Source organism: Cavia porcellus, unplaced genomic scaffold, assembly GCF_034190915.1.
Source record: "Cavia porcellus strain 051 isolate PalLab524CR breed Dunkin Hartley unplaced genomic scaffold, mCavPor4.1 scaffold_4, whole genome shotgun sequence".
NCBI lineage: Eukaryota > Metazoa > Chordata > Mammalia > Rodentia > Caviidae > Cavia > Cavia porcellus.
The window spans coordinates 107051158-107078300 of NW_026947487.1; the positions used below are offsets into that span (position 1 = coordinate 107051158).

The 27143-nt window shown below is 39.2% G+C and overlaps 1 protein-coding gene across 4 annotated transcripts in view; it reads right to left on the minus strand.

Moving 5' to 3' along the window:
• The window catches only part of Cfdp1 (craniofacial development protein 1), a 138602-nt gene that overhangs the window by 90889 nt on the left and 20570 nt on the right, over nt 1-27143 (minus strand). For all 4 annotated transcript variants that reach the window (XR_010047040.1, XR_010047038.1, XM_063247687.1 and 1 more), the window contains exon 5: nt 26726-26845. Coding sequence is in view for 2 of the 4 variants with exons in the window: in XM_063247687.1 (XP_063103757.1) it covers nt 26726-26845 (120 nt within the window). In the remaining 2 variants the exon portion in view is untranslated. The remainder of the gene's footprint in view (nt 1-26725; nt 26846-27143) is intronic.

The following is a 27143-nucleotide window of genomic DNA, read 5'->3' on the forward strand; positions in this document are numbered from 1 at the left end:
TCTTCATGACAACAGTAAGACAGGATTTGCCTTTGTCCCTGTTGTTCTGTCTCAGGTGTACAGTAGGGTTTTCCAGAGGTTCCGTGATTGCTTATAGTATTATTGCTCTGACAGCTAGGGGAACACATGAAGCAGCTTGGAGAGAGATGGCAGTTTCCTTTCATTAAATGGCATAACAGGGTAATGAAGGAGCTTTTCTGAATTAACTCTCCTGCAGACAGGTGACAATTATCATCTCTGGCTGAAGCACAGAAAACTTGTCTATTTGAAGCCTAAGAGCTGGTTGTGGTGATGCGCCCCTGTAATCCTAGCACTCAGGAAGCTGAGGCAGGAAGATAAATGTGAGTTTGAGGCCAGCCTGGGCTACATAAACAAGATCGAGGCCAGCGTGAGCTACACAGTGAGACCTTCTCAAAAAAAAAAAAAAAAAGCCTAGGTAGAGCAACCAAACCCAGGCAGAAACTAAGAGTTGAGAAAGCCCTGGGAAGAAGCAGACTGACCGTATGAATTCTGAGTGGGTCCTCTTGGCACAGAAGGGTTGGTACTCACAAGGAAAGCTGCTTTTCCATGGCCTGAGGAGGCAGAATATTCAACATGACTGCTGGAGCAGCTGGAAAGTAAGGGGAGAATCCTGACTCTGTATCATAACCAACCATCAGAGGAGAAATACATGGCAAGCAGTGTGCAGAGATGCTGAGTAGCACTGCACACTGGGGAAATGTAAACTAAATACATGGAGGTACCTCTGTACACCAAAGAGCCTGGCCCAGGTGCTGGTTAGAAGTTCACACACAGGAACGCTCATACACAGTTGGAGGAAATGTAAAATAGTGTAGCCACTTTGGAAACACTTAGCAATTTCTTTAAATGTAAATTTACCATAGCACCCAGCTATTCCACTCCTAGGTATCAACCTTAAAGGAATGAAAATGTTTGTCCACACAAAAACTTGTACAGAAATATTCACAGCAGCATTACTATTTTTTTTTTGTACTGAGAATCAAACTCAGGACCTCCTGCCAGGCAGACACTGTGCCACTGAGCTATGTCCCTGACCCAGCAGCATTACTCCTAACAGCCCAAAAGTGAAAATGGCCCAAATGTTCATTAACTGACAAGTGGAGAAATATAATGTGGTTATACCCATTGTAACAGTATATAGTTTGGCAATAAAAATGTTTTATTGGTACTTACTACACCATGGATGAACCTTAAAAAGAGTAAATAAAAGTAGACAGTAAAAGACTACACAGTATGATTCCATTTGTATGAAGTTTCCAGAAACGGTAAATCTACAGTCAAAAAGCAGATTAGTGGTTACCTGAGTTGAAGGTAAGAGCAGAATTAACTGCAAATGGGCAGGAAGTAATGTTTTAGGGAGACAGAAATCTTTTAAAACTAAATCATGTATGAAGGAGTCAAATCTAAAATAAAATTACCAAAAAGTCATTACACTATACATTTACTTTAGATAAATTTTATACTATGATAAATTACCTCTAAATAAAGGTTATTTAAAAGAACAGAATAAACTCCTAAGGTCCTGAGTTCCATACTTGGAACCAAAAGAAAAAAAAAAGATCAGTCAAAATGTAACACGTGGACTTTGTTTACATTCTTACTCAAGCAAACTATTGGGAGGGGGCAAAACCCAAACACCAACTTGTGATACAATTAAGGAAACACAAACACCTGACAGTATGAAGAGATTATCTTTCTTAAAATGTGATAATGATAATTGCTTTTAAAAGAATACTTTTTAGAGATACATATGACAATACTTATCCCCCAAATGACACTAAAGTTTTGGATAAAATATTCATGGGGTATTTGGTGGTGGAGTAGATGAAGCTGTCACAGATGATGTAAGACTGACATGTGTTGGTTTAAGTACTGACGCTGGGTGGCGTATGTATGGGAACTCGTAACATTGCTCTATTATTGCTTGAAATTTTCCATAATAAAAGTTGGGAAGGGCTAACAATGTCTCATAGATTTCATATTCAACCTGATAAAACATAAAAAAGACACAGAAGATTGGCAAAATGTTTATAATTGCTCAAGTCTATTCATGGGTACAAGGACACACAGCTACCTTTACTTTTGTGTATGTTTGAAATTTTTCACATTAAAAAGGAGTCTATACATTTCATGGTTACTAATATTCACACTTCCATTCTTACATTTTCAACAGCTTATACAAAGTATAAAATGCAACAAAATATTCTGATACTAGCACAAACATGTCTTATTTCACAAAGACTAAGATCAATCAGCTACTATACAAAGCTTAGTTTAGTCAAAAATACATAAATCTGAAATGCAGGGCCAACGATTTAGTTCAGTAGCTTACCCGCCTGCCTGGCAAGCGTGAGGTCATGAGTTTGATCCCCAGTACCAAAAAAAAAGAAAAGTAAATATAGTATACATAAATGAGTTGCTCATCACAAGTAAATATAGTCCTTCCTCAGTGTAGTTTTTGAAGGTAAAATGAGACTGATTAACGTGAGAGGTTTTAGCATAAAGCACGTGCTGTTATGTAATCCCCTAGCTAGAGTGTGCCTCCCTCTGTGTTTACCTAGACTCATGGCTGTGCAGTAGGTAACCTATTTATTCTGCAGCAATCTAAACTCAGACGGTTGCTAAGGACATATGTTCCTACACTCGTTTCTTCTGATGAAAATGAAAAAACATTATTGCAAATCTGTCCACCAGATGTAGGAAGAGTATTTGGAGAGAAAAAAAACAATATATTAAAGCCAATATATTTTCTACAGCTCAAAGTCTCAAGAACAAGAAAACAGACACTTCTTTTTAAAACAAAACAGAAAAAAAGGATAGAAATGATACAGAATTTTTTTTAAAGGTAGGGAATTAACACCAGCTGATATACTGCATATTGATGTCTTAGAAGTTGTTTAGGTTACAAAATCTAGACACAAAAGTGATCAGTCAAACAGTGACAGCACTGGTTTTTTGTTTTGTTTTGTTTTGTTTTGTTTTGATGAACAGAGATTAGTAGTATAGTTATCTACCTAACACACATATTTGTATCTATCAGACATTCTAAACTGCTCACTTTTCTTTGACCCATATGGTGTTTTTAAAAAAAACAGAAAAAGTTCACATAGGATCCATACTTTCCACACCTTTTAAAAACCATAAAGGTTAACAGTTTCCAAATACCAACAAGTGGCTAGTAGATATTACAGCTGGGGGACTCCTGGCCTAAACTAAGAGACACAATGTTCCCTTTGTCAAGCACATAGAACCAATTCAATTGTGATGAACGTGGTGTGTCAGTATGTCTCTGAGATTCGTTTTAAAACATTTTATCTCCTTGTAATGCTATATATTCTGATACTTAATAGTACACATTTACTTTATTTTGGAGACAAAGTCTTGCTATGATGCCCCAGCTGGCTTCAAATTCACAATCATATAGCCTCACCCTCCTGAGAACTTGGAATTACAGGTGTGTGCCACTGTGCCTGGCCCACTTTTTGAGGGGGAGTTGTGTTCATTATATGTACTTTTAATATAAATATTATAACAAATTGTTTACACTCTTTAAGAATTTTAAATTGGCACTAGCCCCATAACAAATGGTCCATATAACCAGCATGGTGGCACATTCCTGTAATTTCAGCACTCAGGAGGTTGAGGCAGGATGATTGCTGCAAGTTTGAGGCCGTCCTGAATTACACAAAGACTACCTAAAAAAAAAAAAAACAAAAAACAAATAACAGTCCATATTTCTTACTAAACAAGACTATAGATGGAGGGGAAGTAAAAAGGATTAAGAATATAATGTACATGTATTAACTCTCATGTGTTCATCTACTGCAAGTGTGCTAATAAATTCACATTCTTTTGAGAACAAAAATCAATTTGTAGAATCAGCTCATTTGCAAAAGGATGTGCCTATGAAATTCAAAATAGGATTTACTCTACTGTTATGAGCATATACAATGTCAAATGTAGAAAAGCCAATTCCAGAACCATGATAACAAACTACTAAACGTTTACTTAGATTTCAATATAGTACTACAAGGGGTTTCTCAACCCTGTTAGTACTGACATTCTCAACAGGACAACTGTTTATTGTCAGTTGCTCTACTGTGTACTATCTATGTTTAAAAACATCTCAAACTCTTAATTCTTATCAGCCAGAAGCATCTTTTGTGTGTGTGTGTGTGTGTGTGTGTGGTACCGGGGATCGAACTCACGACCTCACACTTGCAAGGCAAGCACTTATGCCTGCTAAGCTAAATCTCCAGCCCTGAGCCAGAAGAATCTTATCCTGCCCAGATTATAACAATCACAAATATCTCCAGATACTCCTAAATTTCCCAGGACATGTCATAAATTAAATGTTGGTATGATAACATACAAGCTCATAGTTAATCTGTGTATTTGTGTAATATGATCAAACACTGGCTAATCATCTTTTTTTCCTATGTTCCTTCTTTGCAGTGCTGGGGACTGAACTCGGGAGTCTTTTGCATGCTAGGCAAGTACTCTACCCCTGAGATTGGGTTATATTTAAGTAAATGCAATTACAGACATTCAAAAATTTGATACTACTATTGGTATCAAGGCAAGTTAAGACACTTAAATAAAACTTCTAAATCCAGTATGGGAACCAAAACCACACATGGGCCACCGCTGGACCGGGGACAGCTAGACCCAAGCCTCTCCCTGTGAGTCAGCACCATTCATGGACTGAGGGGAGAGAGAACAAAGGCACACTAGCAAACAAACCTAGTCTGATAACCAGTGACATGCAGGGGCTGCTGCCAGACAGGGAAAAGCCAGACCCTAGCCCCTTCCAGCGCGTGGGCTGGCAATACAAGAAATACCATGCCCTCCCTTACACACCCTGTAAGCTACCTGCTTATCCAGAAAAACACAGGCTGTGATGATAGCTATGCAGGCGAAATGCAATTGGATGCCTGTGGTGCTTTGGTGTCTCACTAACATTGCAGGTCTAGGGCCAGTGGTCTGACGATAGGATCAGAGGATAGTGGTGCGCAGTGCAATGTGTAGGGGGATCTTCTGAGAGTTGCAGTCATTGTTGATTCCCTATGGTCTTGTTTTGAGGTTCTATATCATTTCCACTGTTTTTTTGGCTTGGGTTTTATTCTTTTTGTTTGTTTGTTTGATAATGTCAAACCCGATGGCAGGAGCAGCTATTGCAAAGATAGCAAGATATCTTATGGTAGCAATTTTGGGTTTACTACTGGCTTGTGTCTTTTTTTTTTGGTCTTTTTTGAGACGGGGTCTCGCTATGCAGTTCAGGCTGGCCTCGAGCTCACTTTGTAGCCCAGGCTGGTCTCAAACTTGCAACGATCCTCCCACCTCAGCCTCCCGAGTGCTGGGATTACAGGTATGAGTCACAATGCCCGGTTTATTGGCCTGTTTTGAAGTTCTTTATTGCATTCATTGGTTTGCTTTTATTGTTTCTATTCTATTCTGTTTGATTTTTACTACATCCAAAGCTAGCTGCAGCTACTTTTAAGATACCTAAAGGCATTATGGTAACTACTGTTGATTTCACGTTTTGAAGTCCTGTATCTTTTACATTGGTTTGTTTTGATTGGTTTTATTCTGCTTTATCCTTTTCAACATAAAATTTTTAAAAATTTCTATTAATTTTTTTTTCTTTTGAGATATTCAAATCAGCCTCTCAAATTGCTGGGACTGCAGGTGTTTGCTAGCATGCCTTGCTCAATTTTTTTTTTGTCTTTGAGACAGGGTCTTTCTATGCCATTCAGGCTGGCTTTGAGCTCACTTTGTAGCCCTGGCTGGTCTCAAATTTGCAATGATCCTCCTGAGTACGTCAGCCTCCTGAGTACTGGGATTTCAGGTGTTGCCATCACGCTTGGCTAAATGTTTTGTTTTTAAACTATTACCTCCTTGGGGCTGGGGATGTAACTCAATGGTGGAGTACTTGCCTAGCATGCATTAGGTTCTGAGTTTACTCCCCAACACTGTGAAAAATCTTGCCAGGCATGGTAATTCCAGCACTTGGAAGAGGCTGAAGCAGGAGGATCATTATGAGTATGAGACTGGCCTGAATTACATAGTGAGACCTTGTCTCAAAAAATAAAAGAAAACAAGACAGAACAAAACAAAACATCCTAGAGTTAAGCTTTCTCTATAAATGCGAAGTTCTTATACTAACTCAGGGTCTCTTCTGAATATTTAGAGATTTTAATCTCTTCTGAATATTTACAGAGTTTAGAGATTTTAATGATAAACTAATTGTCCAACATTCTCTGTTTTTGAGTCTTTCTTCTTAGATATTTGTTACATATGATCAGAGGAAAGAAAATTAAGTGGAAGTTCAGTCAGGCAGGATTCTCAAACTCAAAAAAACTCTACTAAGAAGATTAAAATATGAAATCTACATGTGCTTTTAGTCTTAAGTTTATTTGTTAACTCTGCATCCTAGTTCCCTGATCATTTTATAATTTTCTTGTTCTTAAGGAGCCAGGGATTTAGCATAAGCGCCTGCCTGGCGAGCATGAGGTCATGAGTTTGATCCTCGGTACCACCAAAAAAAAACCAGGAAGGTCAACTTTGTTATTTAAGAACAAGGAAAAAGGGGGAAAAACTAATTCTTATGAAACTCTTCTGTGCCAGGAACTATATTGAGATACTTTATCTCATTTCATACTCAAAACAGCTCTATGATTTCTATTTTATGGTTAAAAAAAAAAAAGAAGTAGAACAAGGATTTGAACCAAGCATGTTTATTCAGGTCGGAAGCATACATAATTACACCCTATCTGCTTCTAAAGGAGCCAGCAACATTCACAACAGTGTTCTCTTCCTTCTACTGTAAGACAATTAAGAGGCCCAATACAATATTCTCTAAGAAAGGTTTAATCTACAGAGCTCGACAAACAGCTAAGAATCTCTAAATCATCAAAAAGGCAAACTCAACACAATCTAGTGTTAACAAAATTTGGATATATATGGCTTTCTTATCTGTTCATGAATAACTCAGTATTGAGTAGCAAAAACACACCCACGATTATGAGACTGCTGACCAGCCTTAGTAAATGTCAGCCTGCTGCCAACGGATCCAGATCAGTGGAACTTTCCAGTTCTTTAAGGAAGCAATACATAGATTGCCTGCGAAATGTTTTCAGAACCAAATGAATGAGAAATTAAAAACAAAAACAGATCAAAGTATCTTTTTCAAGGAAGAATCAACAGAAAAATCTATGTGAGATATAGTAGTTATGCCTCAATTCAGGATTTAAGTCTAGAAGTCAGATTATTTTCTCAACTATTTGCAAAATTCATTCAATTTATATCTCACACTTTACATCATTAAAGAAAAATAAAACCATCATCTTTTTTTTTTTTTTTTTTGGTCTTTTTCATTTTTATCGGTACCGGGGATCGAACTCACGACCGCCTGCTTGCAAGGCAGGTACTTATGCTGCTGAGCTAAATACCCAGCCCCAACCATCATCTTTTGATGAGAGATTTTTCATCTGGCATTTCTATGAAAAACACACACACAGAACCCATTTCAATACCTGTTTGACTTGTAAATAAACTAGAAAACATGTGACAAGGGAAAATAAAAGTCTCAGCAAAGAACATTTTAGTTCCAACGTTCCAAATTAACTGAAAAGGACAACCAACTTGACCAACTGTAAGATAAAGGAAAAATCCTTGTGACTTTGTTGTTTTCAGGAAGTCACCAGGCAAGGAATCAGGTCATAGAGTCAATTCTCAGTATAGAAACTACAACCACACTGGAGATATAAATTTGGTGTTTGCTTGTCACACCTCTATTAAAGCAGCTGCTCCCATTTATCTGCTTTCCCTCCACCTACGAGCTCCTTCAAGATCTGGGTTTACCCAGTTACAGGTGCTAAGGGAAAAGAAGACACATTTCCCAGGCCACATTTATGCAAATAACATGAATGACCTACTTCAATGCTTTCAAGCAGATGTTATACTGTCCTAAGTATATTTAAATAATTTTATTTCATTCATTCTTGCTAATGCTTACAGATTCATTCTCTTGTGGGACTTTCCTTCCACAATATAACTGGTTGATTTTTAATTTGTGGAGAAAAAAAAAAAAAAAAAAAAAAGAATTCCATACATATACACAGATTACCAAATGCTTAGGGAAAGTCTGGAATAGCCCTATCCAACAGATAGATATATATAAAATTTGAAAGTTTACAGTATCACGCTAAGGAAACAAAAAGAAACAAGTAAAATTATTTTAATCCTTTTTTAATCCAATATATGCAAAATGTTATGTCAACAATATACAAGTACTCAACAGTCACACACTGTTAGTGACTAACACCTAAAAAAGGAAATATCAAATTATTAACTTCTTTTTGTCTACTATATATTTGAATTTTTTAAGCAACAGAAAGTACTTTTATGATGCTTACAAAAAACTGAGAAATGTCTATATATGAAAATCAACTCAAGATGGATCAAAAACCTAAAGATCAGAGCCATAAAGTTTATTTAAAAAAGGAAGTATCAAACCGAGCATGGTGGCATATACCTGTAAACCCAGCACTGGGGAGGCTGAGGCAGGAGGATTGTTGCAAGTTCAAAACCGGCCTGGGCTACAAGTTGAGCTCAAGGCCAGCCTGAACTATATAGTGAGACCCTGTCTCAAAAAGACAAAAAAAAGTATCCCTTCAATTCCAGCACAAGTAGATTTCTTAGAACATATGAAGTTCTAGTCATTGCTAAAATAAAGTCTACAAAATCCTCATCAAATAGCAAACATATACATAGAGAATAAATGGTTAAGACAAAAACTGGTAAAAAGTCATAGCATTTATATATGTCTACAAACAGTGAGGATGGGTAAAACCAGAAGAGACACTACAAAAGAGGATGTATAAATGATTAAGTAAGCACATGTAAAAGATGTCATTATTAGTTTTCAAAATAATGCAAATTTAAATCACAGAAGATACTATTATACACTTATTAAAATAAAAAACAATACCACCACCACAAGTGGGAAGGATCCGGACTAAACAGAACTCTCGGGCACTGGTAGCAGGAAAACCGTCAGCGCTGGAGCTGACGCTGAAGCGCAGGAACAAAGCACTCACCCAGCAGGAAGGCCCTGGGTCCCCCTCCACACACAGCCTCTCTGCCGACACACACACACACACACACACACACACACACACACACACGCTCACCCCAGGAAAGCTACCCTGAAGGACTGTTTTGCAATTTGTTCTGTTCTGTTTTGTTGTTTGCTTTGTGACAGGGTCTCACTATGTAGTTCAGGCTGGCCTCAAACTCATATCACTCCTTCTAATCTCGGCCTCTTAAGTGCTGAGGTAAGAGACATGTACCACCATGCTTTGATGCTGAATACATGTCTACCCTATCACCTAGCAGGTCCATTTCTGAGTATTTATTTACCAAGAGTAAATAAAAATGTCTTCTAACCTGTCTTCTACTGTTACACAATGGATATAAAAGGAATGAACTACTAATGTACACAGCAACGTGGATGAATCTCAAAAATATATTGACTGAAATACATTTTCAGACACAAGCCAAACAAAGTTACAATCTGAGTTTCACAACAGATAAAATTAATTCACCATATTAAAAACAGCTGTTGGTAGGGACAAAGTGCACAGGGAGGGACCACCTGAAAAGAGCCACGAGGAAAGTTTTGGGGGGTGAAGGCATTCTACTGCATTTTGGGTGGTGGCTATGAATATAAATGAAGTCAAAACGTACTGAATACTGTGCGATAACTAACATGAAAGTCAAATGCTATGGGAACCCTAACAGAGTATTTGATTTACACTTACACATGATGAACAGACTAATAGATGAGGACTGACAAAATGATGAAGCTTGGGTCTGGAGAATTATTAAAATGTTCTCCATCATTCTCCTATCACTATATTGATGTGAGTCCACACAAATCTCTTCAATTTATTTTGCTATAGTTCATCATTTATAACTGAGACAAAGGAACACAGCACAAGAAACGTAGTATCTTTGTCTCTCTAAAACCTTGCTTTATTTATAACTCACTCCTTTTTTGAAAATTTCCAATGAATAGCCATGTAACAAGTCAACCAAATGAAGTACCCAGAAAGCAAAAGAAAAAAAGATGGCAAAGAGAAGAAACTAGATATAAGAAAAGACGTAGAGGGGCTGGGGATTTAGCTCAGCGGCATAAGCTCCTGCCTTGGAAGCAGGCATCCGTGAGTTCATTCCTCGGTACCGATTAAAAAAAAAAAAAGAAGAAGAAGAAGAAAAGACGCAGAAAAAAGTTGTGTTCAAGAGTACCACCTGTTTAGTTCCACAGAGAGAAACATAAAGCTACTAAATATGCTCATAACTCAAAGGGATGTCACTCACAAAGGTCAACAGCACACTGCACTTCTCAGGCAAGGAGTTGGTAAAAGTCAGAAGGAAATGCCCCAAAGCAACAAATGAGTAGTCATCCTACTGCATCTTCACAATAAACAGGATGTCATGCTAAGTGGCCTGTTAGCTCATGTCCCTGTAATGTCCCCTGCATCTCTTCTATCTGTTTCACCAAGCAACTGTGCTAGTGGTCACCAGCCACCGCCTGAACCTTTAGTAATCATACATCAAAATTCCTCAGATATATCTTTACCTGGACCTGTCCTAAGTGGGGTCTTCCTGCTGTCCACAAACAACCCAAAGTTGAGTCCAGAAAAGTCTGCAGAAATACCATGTGCTTCCTGATTTGGAAATAAGGCTTCCAAGCCCATGGCAGGGCTTTTGCACGCTCCAACAAGGATGTATTTGAGAAATGAATTATTACGGGAACAATATTTCTACAAGAGTACAAGGAAACCTGAAATAAAGGAAATAGCAGGAATTGCCGTGTAGGTCTGGTGGAATGAGTAAGAAGGTTCCTACATGTCTATGCTCGAACTATGCCATGATTGAAGCATAAATAAAATGTTATTCCAATCACTTAACAGACGTGACAGTCTGTTTCTGGTTCAGGTACTTGCTGATCCAACCTGTCTCAAAACACAAACAAAATGGCCAGGCATGGCAGCACATGCCTGTAATCCAGCTCTTGGGAAGCTGAGGCAGGAGGACCTCTGTGAGTTTAAGGTAGCCTGGGCTACAAAGTGAGCTCAAGATCAGCCTGAACTGCACAGTGAAACCCTGCCTCAAAAAAGATTAAAAAAAAAAAAATAGCTGTGTGTGTGTGTGTGTATGTGAAGGATTTCGCTCAGTGGTGCAGCACCCAATGGCAAGTGTGAGGACCCAAGTTTTTTTGTTTTGTTTTTATCGGTACGGAGGATCTAACTCATGACCGCCTGCTTGCAAGGCAGGTGCTTATGCCGCTGAGCTAAATCCCCAGCCCCCCGAGGACCCAAGTTTGATTCCTGGTATTAAAAAAAAAAAGGGAAGAAAAAGACAAAATCCCCAAAATCAAAAGAACTCCATGTATCAAAATTTGTGGAATACTACTGAAGGAGTACAGGAAGGGAATTTTGAGTACTAAATATATATTTTCTAAAGAGGAAAAGTTTCCAGCCAACAATCTAAGAAGATTCTCAGTATTCTTTGCCTCCATCTCACTAGTGTTGGACTCAAATGAAGTTACTGAAAACTGCCATCTGATGCTACTGAAAACTACAAACATAATCAAAGGGTCTCGATTTTTAGCTTCTTGCCTCCTGTGAACGGTGGCTTGTGTGAAGTTTCTTAAAGATTCTAAGTAGTCAGATGCCAGACAGACAAAAAGACAGTCCATGATAAGTAAAGATTTTAAAAACAGGCACTAAGATGGAGCTGAAATGGGTTTTCAATAGACTAATATGAACGTGGAGTTCCATGTTTTAGAGATCAAAAAAGATAGTCCTAGATATTGTGCTTCTGAATAGTACAGAGAAACCAGCAGAGGGAGCAATGGGAAGAGCTCAAAAGAGAAAAAGCATTAAAAATTTAAGTTATAAAACATTCTAATAACAAAAATCAACAGGTCTTGGAAAGAAGCACCTCTTCATATTGGTTATGGAAAGGTAAGACATAAAACGTATTTAAGAAGGATACTGGCTAGCCCTTTCTATGCCCAAAACAGAAAGTTTCCTTTAACACATTTCAAATTCATAAAACATAATAAATAACTGTACTACTGTTGGAAAACATGGCGGGGGGGGGGGCACGGCACAAGTTATCTGCCCTTAAACAGATGGATGTTTAAGACAATCTAAACATTTTCCAGATAAAGACCTACAAAAGCTAAACAAAATATATCACAAATTACTTTATGTTTCTAGCTAAACTCACAAGAAAGGGAAATCCCAGGGTGCTGGCCTCAAAGAAGGAACTGAAAACCACAGTAGTAGCACATTAGTTGATAGCATGGCTGGGGGCAGTGGGGAGACAGTTTCAATAACTTCCAGGTCTGGTTTTGGTAACCACATGAAAAAAGGACTGGTTTTCAATTGCAGAGACCTGAAGTTGGGTGTAGTATCAGACACATAAAGGGTCTGTAAATCTCGGGAAAACATTACACATCTATATAATAAGGTAGTAGAAAGTTTACAAGCACACTGGCCTTATCAAAAAAAGGTGTCCTGAGATAGCGTGTCATAATCAGACAACATACTGCATCAGGAAGAGAACTGCGCTTCGTTTTCTATTGCAAATTAATTTCCTTGATGATCGAAAAAAATATGAAGAAAACAGCCTTTATTACGTATTTTACTACACCTGGAAAACACTAGTCCTTTGATTTCACTGTAGTTAACAAAAGTCCCAATTCAAGGGGTTCTTAAAACTATTCTAATTTCATGAAGATACACACTTCATGATCTAAGACTTCATACAGCTTAAATTCTACCTGGCTCAGGCATACATGATGCTGCAAAACTGACCTAAATTAGTCCAATAGGAAAGCCAGCTGCATTCGTCACATCAAGACTAGGAAGCTACAGCCCCAACTGGAATAACACAGGCTACACGGGGAAGTGGTATGATAAACCTGGACTTAGTGAACCTACAGCACAATACAGAAACAGGGCTAGGAAGCAGGTGCACGGCTAGGAAGCAGAAACCAGGCTCTTTGCTACTAAATGACACTTTCTCAAACCCTTGCTTTGAACTGAACTAGTTACACTAGACAGAAACCAAGATTAAGTGCAACTTGTACAACATATTTCTTGGATCTTTCTAGTTCTAACTTCTGATTCAAACATGTAATGCCACCTGACAGAAACTCTTGTTTCTGCCTCCTACAGTGCACCAGCATACAAGCAGCAGGAACTAAAGAACCCCAAGAGCAAAACTCAAGGCAAAACATGGGCTTTTTCTGCTTATCCTGAAATAGCAACGACTGAATACAAGAAAAGACCAACAACCCAAAGGCTGTGAGATTTTTATGGTCTCAAACATCCAGAATTACCAGGTCTAAAAAGAAATGCTTGCTAAAATCTGGCATTTTCTCAATAGTATGGAAATATTAACCTAGTTTTAGAAGTTTTAAATTATTTCTGCTTAAATTGATGATAGGTTCACTTGAATGATACGGCTTTGGCAAAACCCCAGGGCTAAGTAACTGAATATTGTAAGTGCTGGACTTCAGAGTAGCTGATTGTCAATCCCTGACAAAAATAATTAGGACACAGCTGCTCAGCCTTTCCGTTAAGAAAAATTCCCCAACTGAAATTAAAATATTTACTAACATGAATCTTTCTGTATAATCAAAACCATCCATAAAATATTAAGATTCCTCTACTGGCACACTGACCAGAAGATATGAGTAACTGATTGTCAGTCATGCTTCAAATGAACCACAATCTTCCCTGACATTAAAACATCTGGTAACAGTAACTTCCAACACAAAAGACCTATGAGAAAAAATATCATTTTTACCACACATGCGAGGATTATTATAGAACTATTCATGACTGTAAAATTTGGGAAACTAAATGTTCATCAGTAAGGAAAGAGTAACTCAAATTATGGAATATCCACAAAATGGAGCACCACACAGGCATAAAAAAACAGATGCTTATACTGAACCTGGAAAGATATTCAAGACAGATTACAACTAAAAACACAAGGTACAGACCTAGGTAGACAGTTTGACTTTTACTTAAGTGTATAAAAACAACGGCCAGGTATGCTGGCACATGCCTGTAATCCTAGCACTCAGGAGGCTGAGGCGGGAAGAACCTTTGGAGTTGGAGACCAGCCTGGGCTGCAGAGTGAGTTGAACTGCACAGCGAGACTCTGACTCAAACAAACAAAACAAAGGGAAGGATCAGTCACTCTAAGGCTGGGAATAAAGAATTAGGCAGAAAAGAACTTTTGCTGGCTCTTTTTGTAAAAAGATTTAAGTCATAGGACTACAGGTCATTTTTCACTTTTTTATTTGTAATTTTTTGGGGGAGGGTACTGGGGATTGAACTCATGATCTTGTGCTTACCAGGCAAGGGCTTGAGCCACTGTGCTAAATCCCTGGCCCTGTAATTTTTTTAAAATAAAAATTTATTTGGGGGCTGGGGATTTAGCTCAGCGGCATAAGCGCCTGCCTTGCAAGCAGGCAGTCGTGAATTCGATCCCTGGTACCGATATAAATGAAAAAGACTAAAAAAGAAAAAAAATTTATTTGAAGGTGAGAGGAAAGGGAAAGAGAGGACAGACAGCTACTCTGGATGAGTAAGAAATATTCAAAAGGTGAGATACTCCATTTGTAATTTTAATTAATTTTTTTTTTTGAGCCAGCATCTTGCTATGCAGTTCAGGCTGTCCTTGAACTCACTATGTAGCCTAAATTGGCCTCCAACTCACAGTGATCCTCCTGCCTCAGCCTGCTGAGTGCTGGCTGCTGAGTACAGGTATACTTCTCCACACTCTCCTTTATTTGCAATTTTAGAAAACCCACAAACTAAAAACTTTCACATCTCAAGGACAAAAATGAAAGAAAAATCTTCCACTTGCTAAACACAGTAGCAGAACTAAAAACAAAACAAATTCTAATTAAAAATGAAACTTTCAGGTGTGGTGGCACACACTGTAATCCAGCACTTGGGAAGCTGAGACAGGAGGACTACTATGAGTTCAAGGCCAGCCTGAATTGTGTAACGAGACCTTGTCAAAAAAAAAAAAAGTAGAAACTGTATAAAACAAAGTAAGTCATACCAAGAAACTAAGCAGGCAAAGAAAAATGTACAGCATTTAGATACCTACTCTTAGGAATGCTTCAAGTCTGAGTTCTTCCCAAAAAGACATGTTCTTTTCAGGGGGAATTCTGCCCCCTAGTGCACAAAGATAAAGTCCACAAAGCAATTACAGTATTCTGCCAATAAATTACTGTTACAAAAGACTAGAATATTTTTTCATTCTTAGAGCACCACATACTTTTTTTGGGGGGGGGGGCACTGGGAATTGAACTCAGGACGTTATGCTTGCCAAACAGGCACTTAGGCCATTGAGCTACATCCTAGGCCCTCTCCTCTTAATTAAAAAAAAATTTTTGTGTGCTTCTGAGACATGGTTTTGCTATGCAGCTGGCCTCAAACTCATGGCAATCCTCCTGCCTCATCCTCCAGGGGGCTGGAATTATAAGCATGCACCACCACTCCCAGCTATGTTTTTCTTCTTAAATGAAGGTCTTTACATAATTATACCCAAACCAATTTTTATTATCATACCACATACACTTTGTAATTGTAACTTCAAGTGCCCCTTCTAATTCTTCCAAACACTAAAAACAAAAATTCAGATTTGTTTTTTCATATCTCGAGAAATCTGGCACAATTAGGATACAAAAACATAGCAAAATAGTTTTACAAGTTTATAATACAGAGAACTAGCTCTTAAAGAATTTACTCTTGAAAGACAATTCAAGGGTAAAAGCAAAGGGAAAAGGCTGCCACTACAGTAAAGTTTATTTCCCTATAGGATTTCTAAGAACACTAAAATAAGTTCAACTCTGGGCAGCTTGAAAAACACCAGGGACATTTCCTAACTTCACACTCTTGGTTGTAGGTATCCAAACTGACAAAGATTGCCTTAGCGACCATACATGAAAAAGCTGCTGCTACCAAAGCTTTTCTATGTTTGGAATCTCATTTAGATACTTAAATTGGCAAGGACTTCATTTCCTGACCCAAAGGTCCAAAATTTCCTCTGCTCCCTGCACACAGAACATCATTAGCCTCTTTCCCATTTATATTTCTCTCTGAATCAAGTTAATAAAATCACCTTTAACAGAGTAAAAATATTCCAACTAGTTAAGGGGAAAAATCTTTAAAAACACTGTTTTCCTTATTCAGTTTCAAACCCATTTGCTCTGTACTTGTAATATTCATGGAGTAATTTTAATTGGGGGGTGCTGGGGATTGAACCCAGGGTCTCATGCATTCTGCCACTGAGCTATACCTAGCAGGTATTTTAAAAACTGGTTAAGAGTAAGTTAAAACCAAATGCAGCAGGGAACTGGCATCCACTGGACAACACACAGGTGAAAGCCAGAACAGAATGTTCTTGTTTAAACAAAAAAAGCTCATCATCCTGAAACTGATAAGGAAACCGCAGAACCCACTGGCCCCCAAACCCAACCATTTCCTTCCACACCACCAGTTCCTGAAACATCCTTTCTTTTCTCTTTCTTTCATTTTATTTCAGTACTGGAAATAGAAACCAGGGCTGTCACACTGAGCTACAGCTATAGTCCTTTTTTTACTTTTCATTTCTGACACAGGGTCTTGCAGAGTTGCTAAATAGCTGGGCTTGAACTTGTGATCCTCCTGCCTCAATCTCCTTTTAAAAGTTACCTCCAACTAGTCATATCTGGAAGAAATGTCATTTGGGGAAGTGATCTCCTATTTAGCTCCACTGACAGCACGCTCTCATAAGCTACCCGCTTTGCATGGTTCAGATCTCAGCAAGAGTTCATTCTCCACATGGAAATAGCCACAGCCACTATTCTCAGGTGACGGATTACATCTTAGCCACAACTTCACTGTTGATCTGTGACAGGTACCAATGGAATTTCTTTTTCGTTTTTGATTTTCTTTCTTTCTTTTTTTTTTTTTTTTTTTTGGTCTTTTTCCTTTTTATTGGTACTGGGGATCAAACTCACGACTGCCTGCTTGCAAGGCAGGCGCTTATGCCGCTGAGCTAAATCCCCAGCCCCATTGTTTGATTTTCTTGAGACAAAGTCTTGCTATGTAGTACAGGCTGGCCTAGAACCCACAATGTTTCTGCCTCAGCCTCCTGAACACTGGGATGGAATTAGTTTTTTTCTTTTTTTCCCTGCAGTAGTGGATAACTGAACCCCAAAGTCTTCACACTGAGCTAAATCCCAGCCCAGAATTCATTTTTTAAAGTGTACCAGTCCCTTCAATTTTATGAGGTAGGACTGAGACAGAAATATAGTACATAGAACCTGATATGCCCATAATTTAGGGAGAAAAGATAAACAGTGAAAAGCAGAAGATGTTGATTCTTTCAAAAATATCAAAATACAAAATGGTTTTAGAGTCCTTCATTATACTGGGTACGATGGCACATGCCTATAATTCCAGCTGCTAGGGAGGCTGACGCAAGAGGATGGCAAATTCAAGGGCAGCCTAGGCAATTTAGTGAGACTATCTGCAAATTAAATTTTAAGAGGCTTGAGATGTACTTAGCATGCATGAGGTCCTAGGATTAACTCACAGTACTACACCTAAAAAGAATAAAAGTTCCTCACTAGTTATAAAATTGAAGAGGGACTGTTTTATTTTTTAAAAAGGTGAATGAGAAAGAGCAGATGTATAACCCAGTGGCCAACAGCATAGCATTCTGAGACTGGAACCCTGGCTCCACCAATTATCAACCAAGCAGCCTCAAAAAGTTAGAAGTGTCTCTTTGAACCTCTGTCAGGTGAAATAGGCACCAAGTTAGAGCCTGCCTCTTACATGGGTTCAATGAAGTTATTCAGGGAAAACACTTAGTATTGTGCCTTAAATTCGACTAAGAAGTCAACATGAGCCATTTATACTTCTAAAAAGAGTAACAAGCTCTGTGTGGTGATGCTTATCTAAAATCCCAGCACTCAGGAGGCTGAAGCAGAAGGAGCTCTGTGTTTCAGGCCAGCTTGGCCACAGTGAGTTAAGACCAGCCTGAACTACATAGCGAGACTGTCTTGAAAAATTAACAAAAAGAGAGTAATTTTTTTTTTGGGGGGGGGGGGCGAGTGCTGGAGACTGAACACAGGGGTGCTTGCATGTTAAGCACATGCTGTAACTCTCTGCTATCCTTGGCTCAGTAAAAAAACATTTGAGTCTGTAGTCTGAAAAGAGAGCATGTCTCATATGTAATCCAGAGAACAAACTGTTTCCAAAATGAACTGCACATGGCATCCAAGGGAAGCAAATCACAGGAGACTGTGATGAACCTGCCTGAGGAAGAAGGTAATGAAATACAGGAAGCTGTTGAGTGAAGATCAGCAGAGGAAGGGCAGACCCAGTCTATTTTGTTCAAATTCCTTTTTGCAGAAAACCCAGTAATCTAGATTTTAAAGTCAACTTTACTGATTTTTAAATGGTGGCCAAATAAAACATCTAAAGGACAAATTTGATCCATGAACTGCTAGTTTTACACAGCTGCCCCAAAATGGAGTCTTAAACCAGACACTGAGGGAAAGCTCGGTGTTTATGTAGCAAAGGGATACCAATTCCCCAAGACAGTGTAAGAGGGGCCACTGCTGGGATTTTAAAAAGGAAGCTTATTCTGTGTACTAAGTAAGTAACGGAGAACAGACAGCATCCTGGAACCTCATCAACTGCCAGTGGCTTCCCAAGTCACTGTACTGAACAAAAAATTTCACCACACATTTCTGAACACCTCCTATTGGCAGCACCACATCCTCTCTAAGAATAACAAAAGTCTAATTCGAAAGGCAGCGGGAAGGTCAAGAACATCTATTTACAAACAGTAATAAAATTAGGACAAGGCCAGCTCTGAATCAACTAATCAAAATCCCAAATTATCATCACAGGAAGTCTCACTGAGTAGTTTCAAGCTGGTTTTGGAAACAAATCAAAAGACTTAAATCCCTCTCATTATTTCCAGAATTAATCTCTTTTGTCCTAGTCATTGGGCTAGTTTTTTTTTGAGACAAGGTCTCACTCCTAGTAAAGGCTGGCCTTGAACTCTCAGCAATCCTTCTGCCTCAGCCTTCCAAGTCCTAGCATTAAAGACCTGCATCACCATGCCCAGCTAGTCACTAGTTTAGTGTTACCAGACAATACACTGGTATTTGATTCACAAATACCACTTTCCACGGTTCTTGTCACAAACTGAATTGGATGAGTACTGAATCAAATTACCCCATAAAGTCAACACTGAATTTCATTTGGTTCTCATCCAATTTGACTTGCCACCAGAATCGTGGAAAATCAAGGTACCACTATAATTTTCTATTCGTCTCATTCTACAGGAGGAACTTAAATGTTTCAAAGACGTCATGGTGGGAGACATCACTCAAGGCACCTATTCACTCCTGAATTATTTCCTGGAGGCTCATTTTCCTATTCAAGAACATGTCCCAGTATCACACAACCCAGGAATTCCACTTCCAGATACAACATAACCACATAAAAGTTTGTACACAAATTGTTCATAGAAACATTATCTGTAATAGCCAGAAATGGAAACCATCAATTAATTCATCAATTAGTTCATCAATTAGTAAATGGATAAACCAAATATGGCATAGTAACAAAGTACTATTTTATTGTATGATTAAAAAACTATGAAAAAAGAATGCTTTATAGCTGGGCATGGTGACACATGCTTATAATTCCAGCACTTGGGAGGCTGAAGCAGAGTTTGAGGCCAGCTGGGCTAGAAAATTGAATTCAATGCCAGTCTGAACTGTACAGAGAAACCCTGTCTCAAAAAGACAAAAAAAAAAAAAAAAAAGGAATTACAGATGAGTGCTATGACATGGTTGAATCCTGAAAATATGTTAAGCCAAAGGAAACTGCCACAAAAGGACCAATCTTATGATTCCGTTCATATGAAATATTCGAATAAGCCAATCTAGACATAGAGAGTGGGTCGGGGGTTGGCTGAGAGCGCTAGGAGAAGAGAGGATGAGGATGAAGATGGAGACCAACTGCAAACATGCCCCAGGGTTCTTCTGATGATGATAAAAATGACCGTGGCTACACAGCACTAGGAATATACAACCCTCTGGATATACCAAAAATCAGAACCACCTCATTTAACTTATATGATAAATGAACTGCAACTCAACGAAATTGTTCTTTACAAAAAGAAAAAGAGCACATTCAACTATAAATTATTAAACTGACAAAACACCATTTGTTCTCGTAAAGGACTCACATCCAGATGACATCATTGGTCAGGTTTACTGGACTGTCTCCATTCTGCTAATTATCTTAATTACTACAGTAATTACAGTAAGCCCTCACTCACAGTACTCTCTTGAAACAAGCCGCAGGCCCTCTTCCTGGAAAGGCCGCTTTCTAGGCATCCTGAGACCACACCAGGCAAAGCTGCTCACCAGGCAGGCACCCAGGCAGCCGCTCGAAGATCAGACACTCACCAAAAGTCAACACAGGAGAAGCCAGACTTCTCAGAGAGCCACCTTTTCTGTTGTGATTGATACACTTGCTGTGAATAATTGGGGGGCCCTTTCTTCCTTTTTAGTAAAAACATGTGAAATATAGTTAGATCCAGCTTTAAAATGCTCTCCATAATATGACAGCAATTCTTTAAAAAGTAAAAGCCTCTTTAAAAAAAATCAACATGAATTAGAGGCCTGGTAATAGTAATAAATTCGTGTGTATGTGTGTGTGTGTCTGTGTGTTTTCAGGGATGGGTCTCGCTATGTAGCTCAGATTGGTCTTAAACTTGCTACTAGCTCAGGCTGGCCTCCAGCTGGTGCGCCACCACACCTGGTGATAATAAAAGATTCTTATCAAATGTTAGGACACTTCCTCCTAACATTGTGGCCATGCCTGACCTTTAAATTAAGTGCTTAATTAAGTACTTAAATTAAGTACTTTAAATTAAGTGCTTAATTGCTCTTTACCAAAGAAGGGAAAGGGAGAGAGAGAGGAAATGAGCACTTTATTTAAAATAATAAAGTCAGAAAGAGTCATAACACTAAGAGAAAGTGTTCTTAATGTCTCCCTCTCCCAGATACTGAACCTGAGCCTTCTCACTCAGCTACGACCCTGCTCTCCCCGCTCTTTTTTCACTTTTGAGACAGACTATCCCTCTGCTGTCCAGGCTGGTCTCAAACTTGTGATTTCCCTGGCTTAGCTTCAGAGACTGCTGGAACTAAGGTGCACGCCACCACACCCAGAAAACTCTATCTCTTTTTTCTTGGGATAAACACTACTTAAAAACCTGACACCAACAATGAAGTTGTTGGAGACTCAACAACAAGGCCTTTCTTTGCCAAAAGACCAAGACAAAACCACATGGCAAAACATCTTTCAATGTTTTATTGCTTTATGTTGTTTCCAACCTAAAAAGAGACAGCTAAATTGTAGGCCCTCAAAGAAGTCATGTCTACATCTTGAATCTTAAGTTTTGACAGAATAAGTAAACGGCAAACATGGAGTTGAATCCTGGCCAAACAGCTACCAGCAAATGCAGTACTGGTAAGAAGGCCTGAAGATGCAGGGAAGAGGTGGACCCAGAGCTTGGACTGAGACTACGGGAATTCAGATGCACTAAGTAAGCACTGTGCTTTCTACCACCAAATGCAGACAGAGTACTTCCTGTAGTCTGATCCTGGCTTCTAAATAAGAGGATTTACTCCATTCTTAATGCATAAACTTTGGCTTTTTATAGCCTAAGCAGTGTGCTATTTTAAACATGTGGAGGAAATGCATTTTCGGTTACAAACATTTGCTCCACTGAATCTGTTCTTATTTGTTCGCAGATGTGGGACAGGATGTTTTACTCTGCTGCTTTTTGTGTACCGCTTAAATTTGTTTAGAGAAAATGAAAGTAAACAAAGTATCTACTGCACAATTTCTATAAACTGAAGTAGTTCTCAAAGTGGAAAAAAAAAGTATTTTACTGCATTTAAATAATTTTCTTTTAATATATTAGAGTATTGTAGATTTGTTCCTTGAAAAGACGTTCCATACCACAGGTATGGAGCCTGAGGTAGAGCCGCATGTTTGTAGGGATCTAAGTCTACTCTGATACCCCTGAGCAGCTGATCTGGACCCCATCTCCTCCCAAGGACAATTATACTGTAAAAGTTTTTTGAGATGCATTCCAAAAAATGAAGATCAACCTTGAAGACCATTCTGGATTTATCAGAAGTTCAAGGCATGCTGCATCATAATCAAATGTGTCCCCACTTTCCCGTACAACTCTAAGGGCTTTTACTCAGGCACCTGGCAGACATATCCTGCTAATGTTATCATACCATGCAAAAGACATCAATTTGGTCAAATTTCATTTTGTCCTCTTTATAAGGGCATTAATTAAGCAGTTCATTAATCAACAGAAAAACGTTTCTCTGGAATAGCTCCCAAGATTAGCTCCCGACAGGCTCCCAGGTCCTCTGTTCTCTGCTGCCCTGTATGCACAGCCTGAGAAAGACTCCTTCACCTAACTTCAGTAGACTCTTCTTCATCCTAGTCTCAACTAAGTTTTGATACTGACCCCGTCCCTGATGAGCGTACATAGTCCAGTTTTAGCAGAAATCCAAAGTTTGGAAAGAATTCACATGTTGATAACCGATCAACCTCAGCCTGCCTTTAGCAAGAATCCCCCTACCCTTGAAATCCCCTCTTAGTAATTTTCCATCCAAACCACCACACACGTTTTCTGCTATAAGACCCCAGCTGTCTTTGCTATATTCAGAATTGAGCTCTCACTTTCTCCGCTAATGATAATCTTGACCCTGATCACAAATAAAGTCTTCCTGACTAATTTAACAAGAGTTAGAATAATCTTCTAACAAGCTTCAGAGGCAATGCAATGCTCTAATAAGAGACTAGAGGAAGAAAAAAACAGGAAATCTGGTCCTTTATTCCTCTGCTTTTCCCCTGAAGGGGTCCAGCACTCAAGCAAAAGATCTCAACTCCTCAAGATGGCCCTGGCTTCCACTGCTGTCAACTGCCCCCAATTCCCTGCCCTTTCAGCCTTCAGGAGGCAGTGGAGATTCTTTAGTAGCCCTGGTGACACTACTTCTGCCCCTGTGGCTTTCTATTATGCTGTAAGTTATTAAACTCTCTTCAGAGAGTCACAACTTGAGGACGCCATTCGTTTCCTGTCCGGCCTCCCTGACACAGCAGATTACTTAAACTAGAAAGGTGGGCCCAGGCAGAGAAAGCAGGGGGACGGAGTTCAGGGAAGGGACTCAGTGACTTGCGCATGCTGATTCTTTTAAGACAGCAATTCTCCCTCTCCTGGTCATTTTCATAACTATAGTAACAGTAAATTTTCTCAAACACAGTTTCCAAGAAGATTTTCAAAATATCAATAGGGATTATTTTTAGGAAGAAATACCCAGGGACGCTAGGAGTAAAGAGTACAATAGTTGTAATTAACCATGCTAGAACCTTGAGGCAGAATTTATTTTGCCTGTATTTCTATCTGGTATTTATACCCAAAAGTCACTTCTCGAATAATACTTTTAATAAATGCAAAGAAAATAAATTTTTTGGTAATACTAGGGATTGAACCCAGAGGTACTCTACCACTGAGTTACTTACCCAGGCCTTTATTTTTATTTTTTATTTTTGAGACAGGGTCTTGCTATGTAGTTCAGACTGACCTTGAACTTACCATGTAGCGCAGGCTGGCCTTAAACTCATGGTTATCCTTCTGCCTCAGCCTTCCCAATACTAGGATTACAGGATGCCTAGCTCTTCTCCAGCCCTTAAAACTTTTCAAAAAAAATTTTTTTAAATTTAATACAGGCATTGTTCGTTCTCTGTTATTTGGTTCTGAATGCCCTGTAATATTTTCATTCTCTTGAATGGTTTTATACTATTTCGTTATGTTTGATACTATTATATATGAAGTTATGTTCAACTATTTCAACGAAAGAGATATTATGGTAGTAACTGTTAATTCCAGGTTGTCTTGTGGTGAAGTACTGTGTTGCTTACATTGTTCTGTTCTGATCTGCTTTGTTATGTCCACTTTTGTCTTAATCTCTTTAAAATAAAAAAAATTTTTTTGAGACAGAGTATCCCTAAATTGTCCAGGTTAGCTTCAAACTTGTGATACTCCAGCCTTAGGGCATGTGCCACCAAGTGCAGGCCACCATATAGCAGCCAGAGACTTAATACCAGATACTACTATGCAAATAATAGTAACTTACATAAAAATCTCCTACCAGTTAACTTCACACATAATCTAGAGAAATATGTACCAAATTCAGGTACCATAGATTACAATATCAATTTAGCAGATCATAACATTCATAAACTGCATGTAAAATGAAAAATCAGAGTGAATTACATGTAGTAAACAGTTCACCAAGTCAGGCACAGGGGTGTACACTTGCACAGGAGTTACACAGGAGGCAGAAGGATCACGTGAGCACAGGCGTTCGAAGTGAGATTGGGCAACACGACAAGATCTTCTCTCAAAAGGAATCAAGGGTGTGTGTGCCGTATGCATGCACTGGGGTATAGCTCAGTGTCACAGCACTTGTCTAGCATGTACAAGGCTCTAAATTCAATCCCTAGCACCAACAAAGTATCATTTCACATGTGTGTGATACCAAGGATTAAGCCCAGGGGCTTCACATTGAATTATATTCCCAGTCTTTTTTCTTTCTTTCTTTCTTTTTTTTTTCATTTAGAGACAAGGTCTCACTAAATTGCTCAGGTGAGGCTCACATTTATAATCCTCCAGCCTCAGTCTCTAGAGTGCTTGGGATTACAGGTGTGCACTACCATACCTGGCTTTTGTTTTAAATCATAGTTTCTGACAAGATCTCCACTCAGGTTAGCCCCCTTCAATCCTCCTGCCTGAACCTCCTAAAGAGCTGGGACTGCAGGCCTGTGCCACGTGCCCACTTACTCATCCCACCCTCCCCAACACTAGGGACTGAACCTAGGGCCTTCATACCAAGCTACATTTCCAGCCCATTTGTTTGAGATAAGGTCCCATTAATCCTCTTACCTCAGCCTCCTAGATGGCTGAATTACAGATGTGCACTATTACATCCAGCTGACACTTACTTTTGTGGGTGTAACAGGGCATAATGTAGAATGTATTCCTTCCAGAAAATCTGAAAGCTGCTGGTCTGAAGAGAACCCCCTTCAAACAATACAATGAGTATAAGGCTAAATATACCTTGTTTCAGTCTACAGATTCATTTTTTCCTGAACCCTCAACTAAAAACAGTCGTGTCACCAGTTAAGCACAAAATTACTAAAAAAGACAGTATTTAATCTTACTACATTTAATGTTCTAATAATTTAATTGATGAGGGCAAACCACAGTTTTCATGAGTACTGACTGGTCTAGAGTATGAACATGGCAGGGTCTGCAGAATTCTGTTCACATGCTATGAAGTGCTAATCTCTATGGCTGCCTCTGTCTGCTTTCGAATCACTTCCACTGTGGTGTAAGCCGCCAAATCTCTTTCCCATTCTCAGTTGTCGGTGTAACTGCAATGTGCTCCAGCTACCTGGGTGCTCCAGCGGGGCAAAAACACTCTAGGCAGGGAAAGGGTGCACAGCAAATACTGGATGATGCAGCAGATGTGGAGGAGCTAGCCCCGTCCTGCCTGCTCACATTAATCAAAGCAAATACTGCAAGCAGCTACAGCTCCCAGCCGGCCAAGAGAGGGCAAGGAATGTGTGCAAGCAGCTGAGCAAAAGTCTCGCTGGCCCTGGAGGTAAGCACTGAGCCTGCTGATCCCTCGCATGCTCCTCAGTCTCTCCAAGTTCCCCAGCAGGACTAAGTAACCTGCCTGAGAACTCTGCACTAGCTGTCTCCCTCCAGAGCCTCCTGGAATCACCTGTCACACAAAGACTTGCACTCGGACCTTGGTCTCAGGGTCTGCTTGTGAGTAAATGCACCCTAAGAGCACCTGCCAGTGTAACAGTTTTCAGAGCCAAGGATACCAAGAGGAAAGCCTGCTCCAGAAAAGCTCACAAACCTTACTGATTGAGGAAACAGTTTCTAACTAAACAGTCAGAGAGGCCAGTTTAGGAGACTTGTACCCCAAACACCAGGGGATGTTAACACCAAGCCTGCCCTGTAGGGAGTCAGCCATGCGGTCCATGCCCTGCATGCGCTCATCACTTCATGGGCTGCAGCCCTAAGCTTTTCTTGTTTACTGTGATGCTTTACCTCTTACACATAGGTTGAAAAGAAGTTTCACTTCTAAAGAGAAAGAATTCTAGTCTTTAAGTAATATAAAAATAACTCAAGTAATATAAAAACTACCAGCCAAAATTCTGATGAACTACTAATACTATCACTCAAACAGTATTTCTGCTAATGCAAAATTTACACATTCAGCACTGTAATCTAAATCTGAGCTTTGTTGGCTGATAAACTTACAGCACACTGCCCTGCATACTGCCCAGTCTACTGCATCTTCCACTTTGGTAAATATTTCAGCAAAGGCAGAGCAGCAGCAAATTACTTCTCAGAGAAGGAGCCACAGAACTGCAGGTAAACTGGAGAAAGCTGCTCCAGTGCGTCCATCACCCCTGGGACTCACCCTGGCCCAGCAGAGAGTGACGGCGCAGCCAAAGGGGCACTGGACTGCGGTTTTTCTTTCTCATTTTGCTTGAAGAAGGACTTGGCTTCTTTAGATGTAGCATCCACCTCCTTAGTCACCCTGTTCCAAGCAAAGATACATCAAATTTACAAAAACAATATAGAGAGAGAAACAAAACTGAAGGAAAAGGAAAAAAACAAGAACTAAGAATATATCCACTGCTGGTTTTAAATAAACATGGATGTTGAGCTTTATAGTTAAAGCTCATTATTACAATTCTAGACAAAAAAACTTTCCCCAAAATAAAATAACACTGTATATGAGTTTTATCTCCCTAAGACCTCTCCATTACATTTGTCAGCATGAACATTATGGTTTAGAACTAAAATGGCCCCCAAAGCCTCATGTGTTTGGAAGG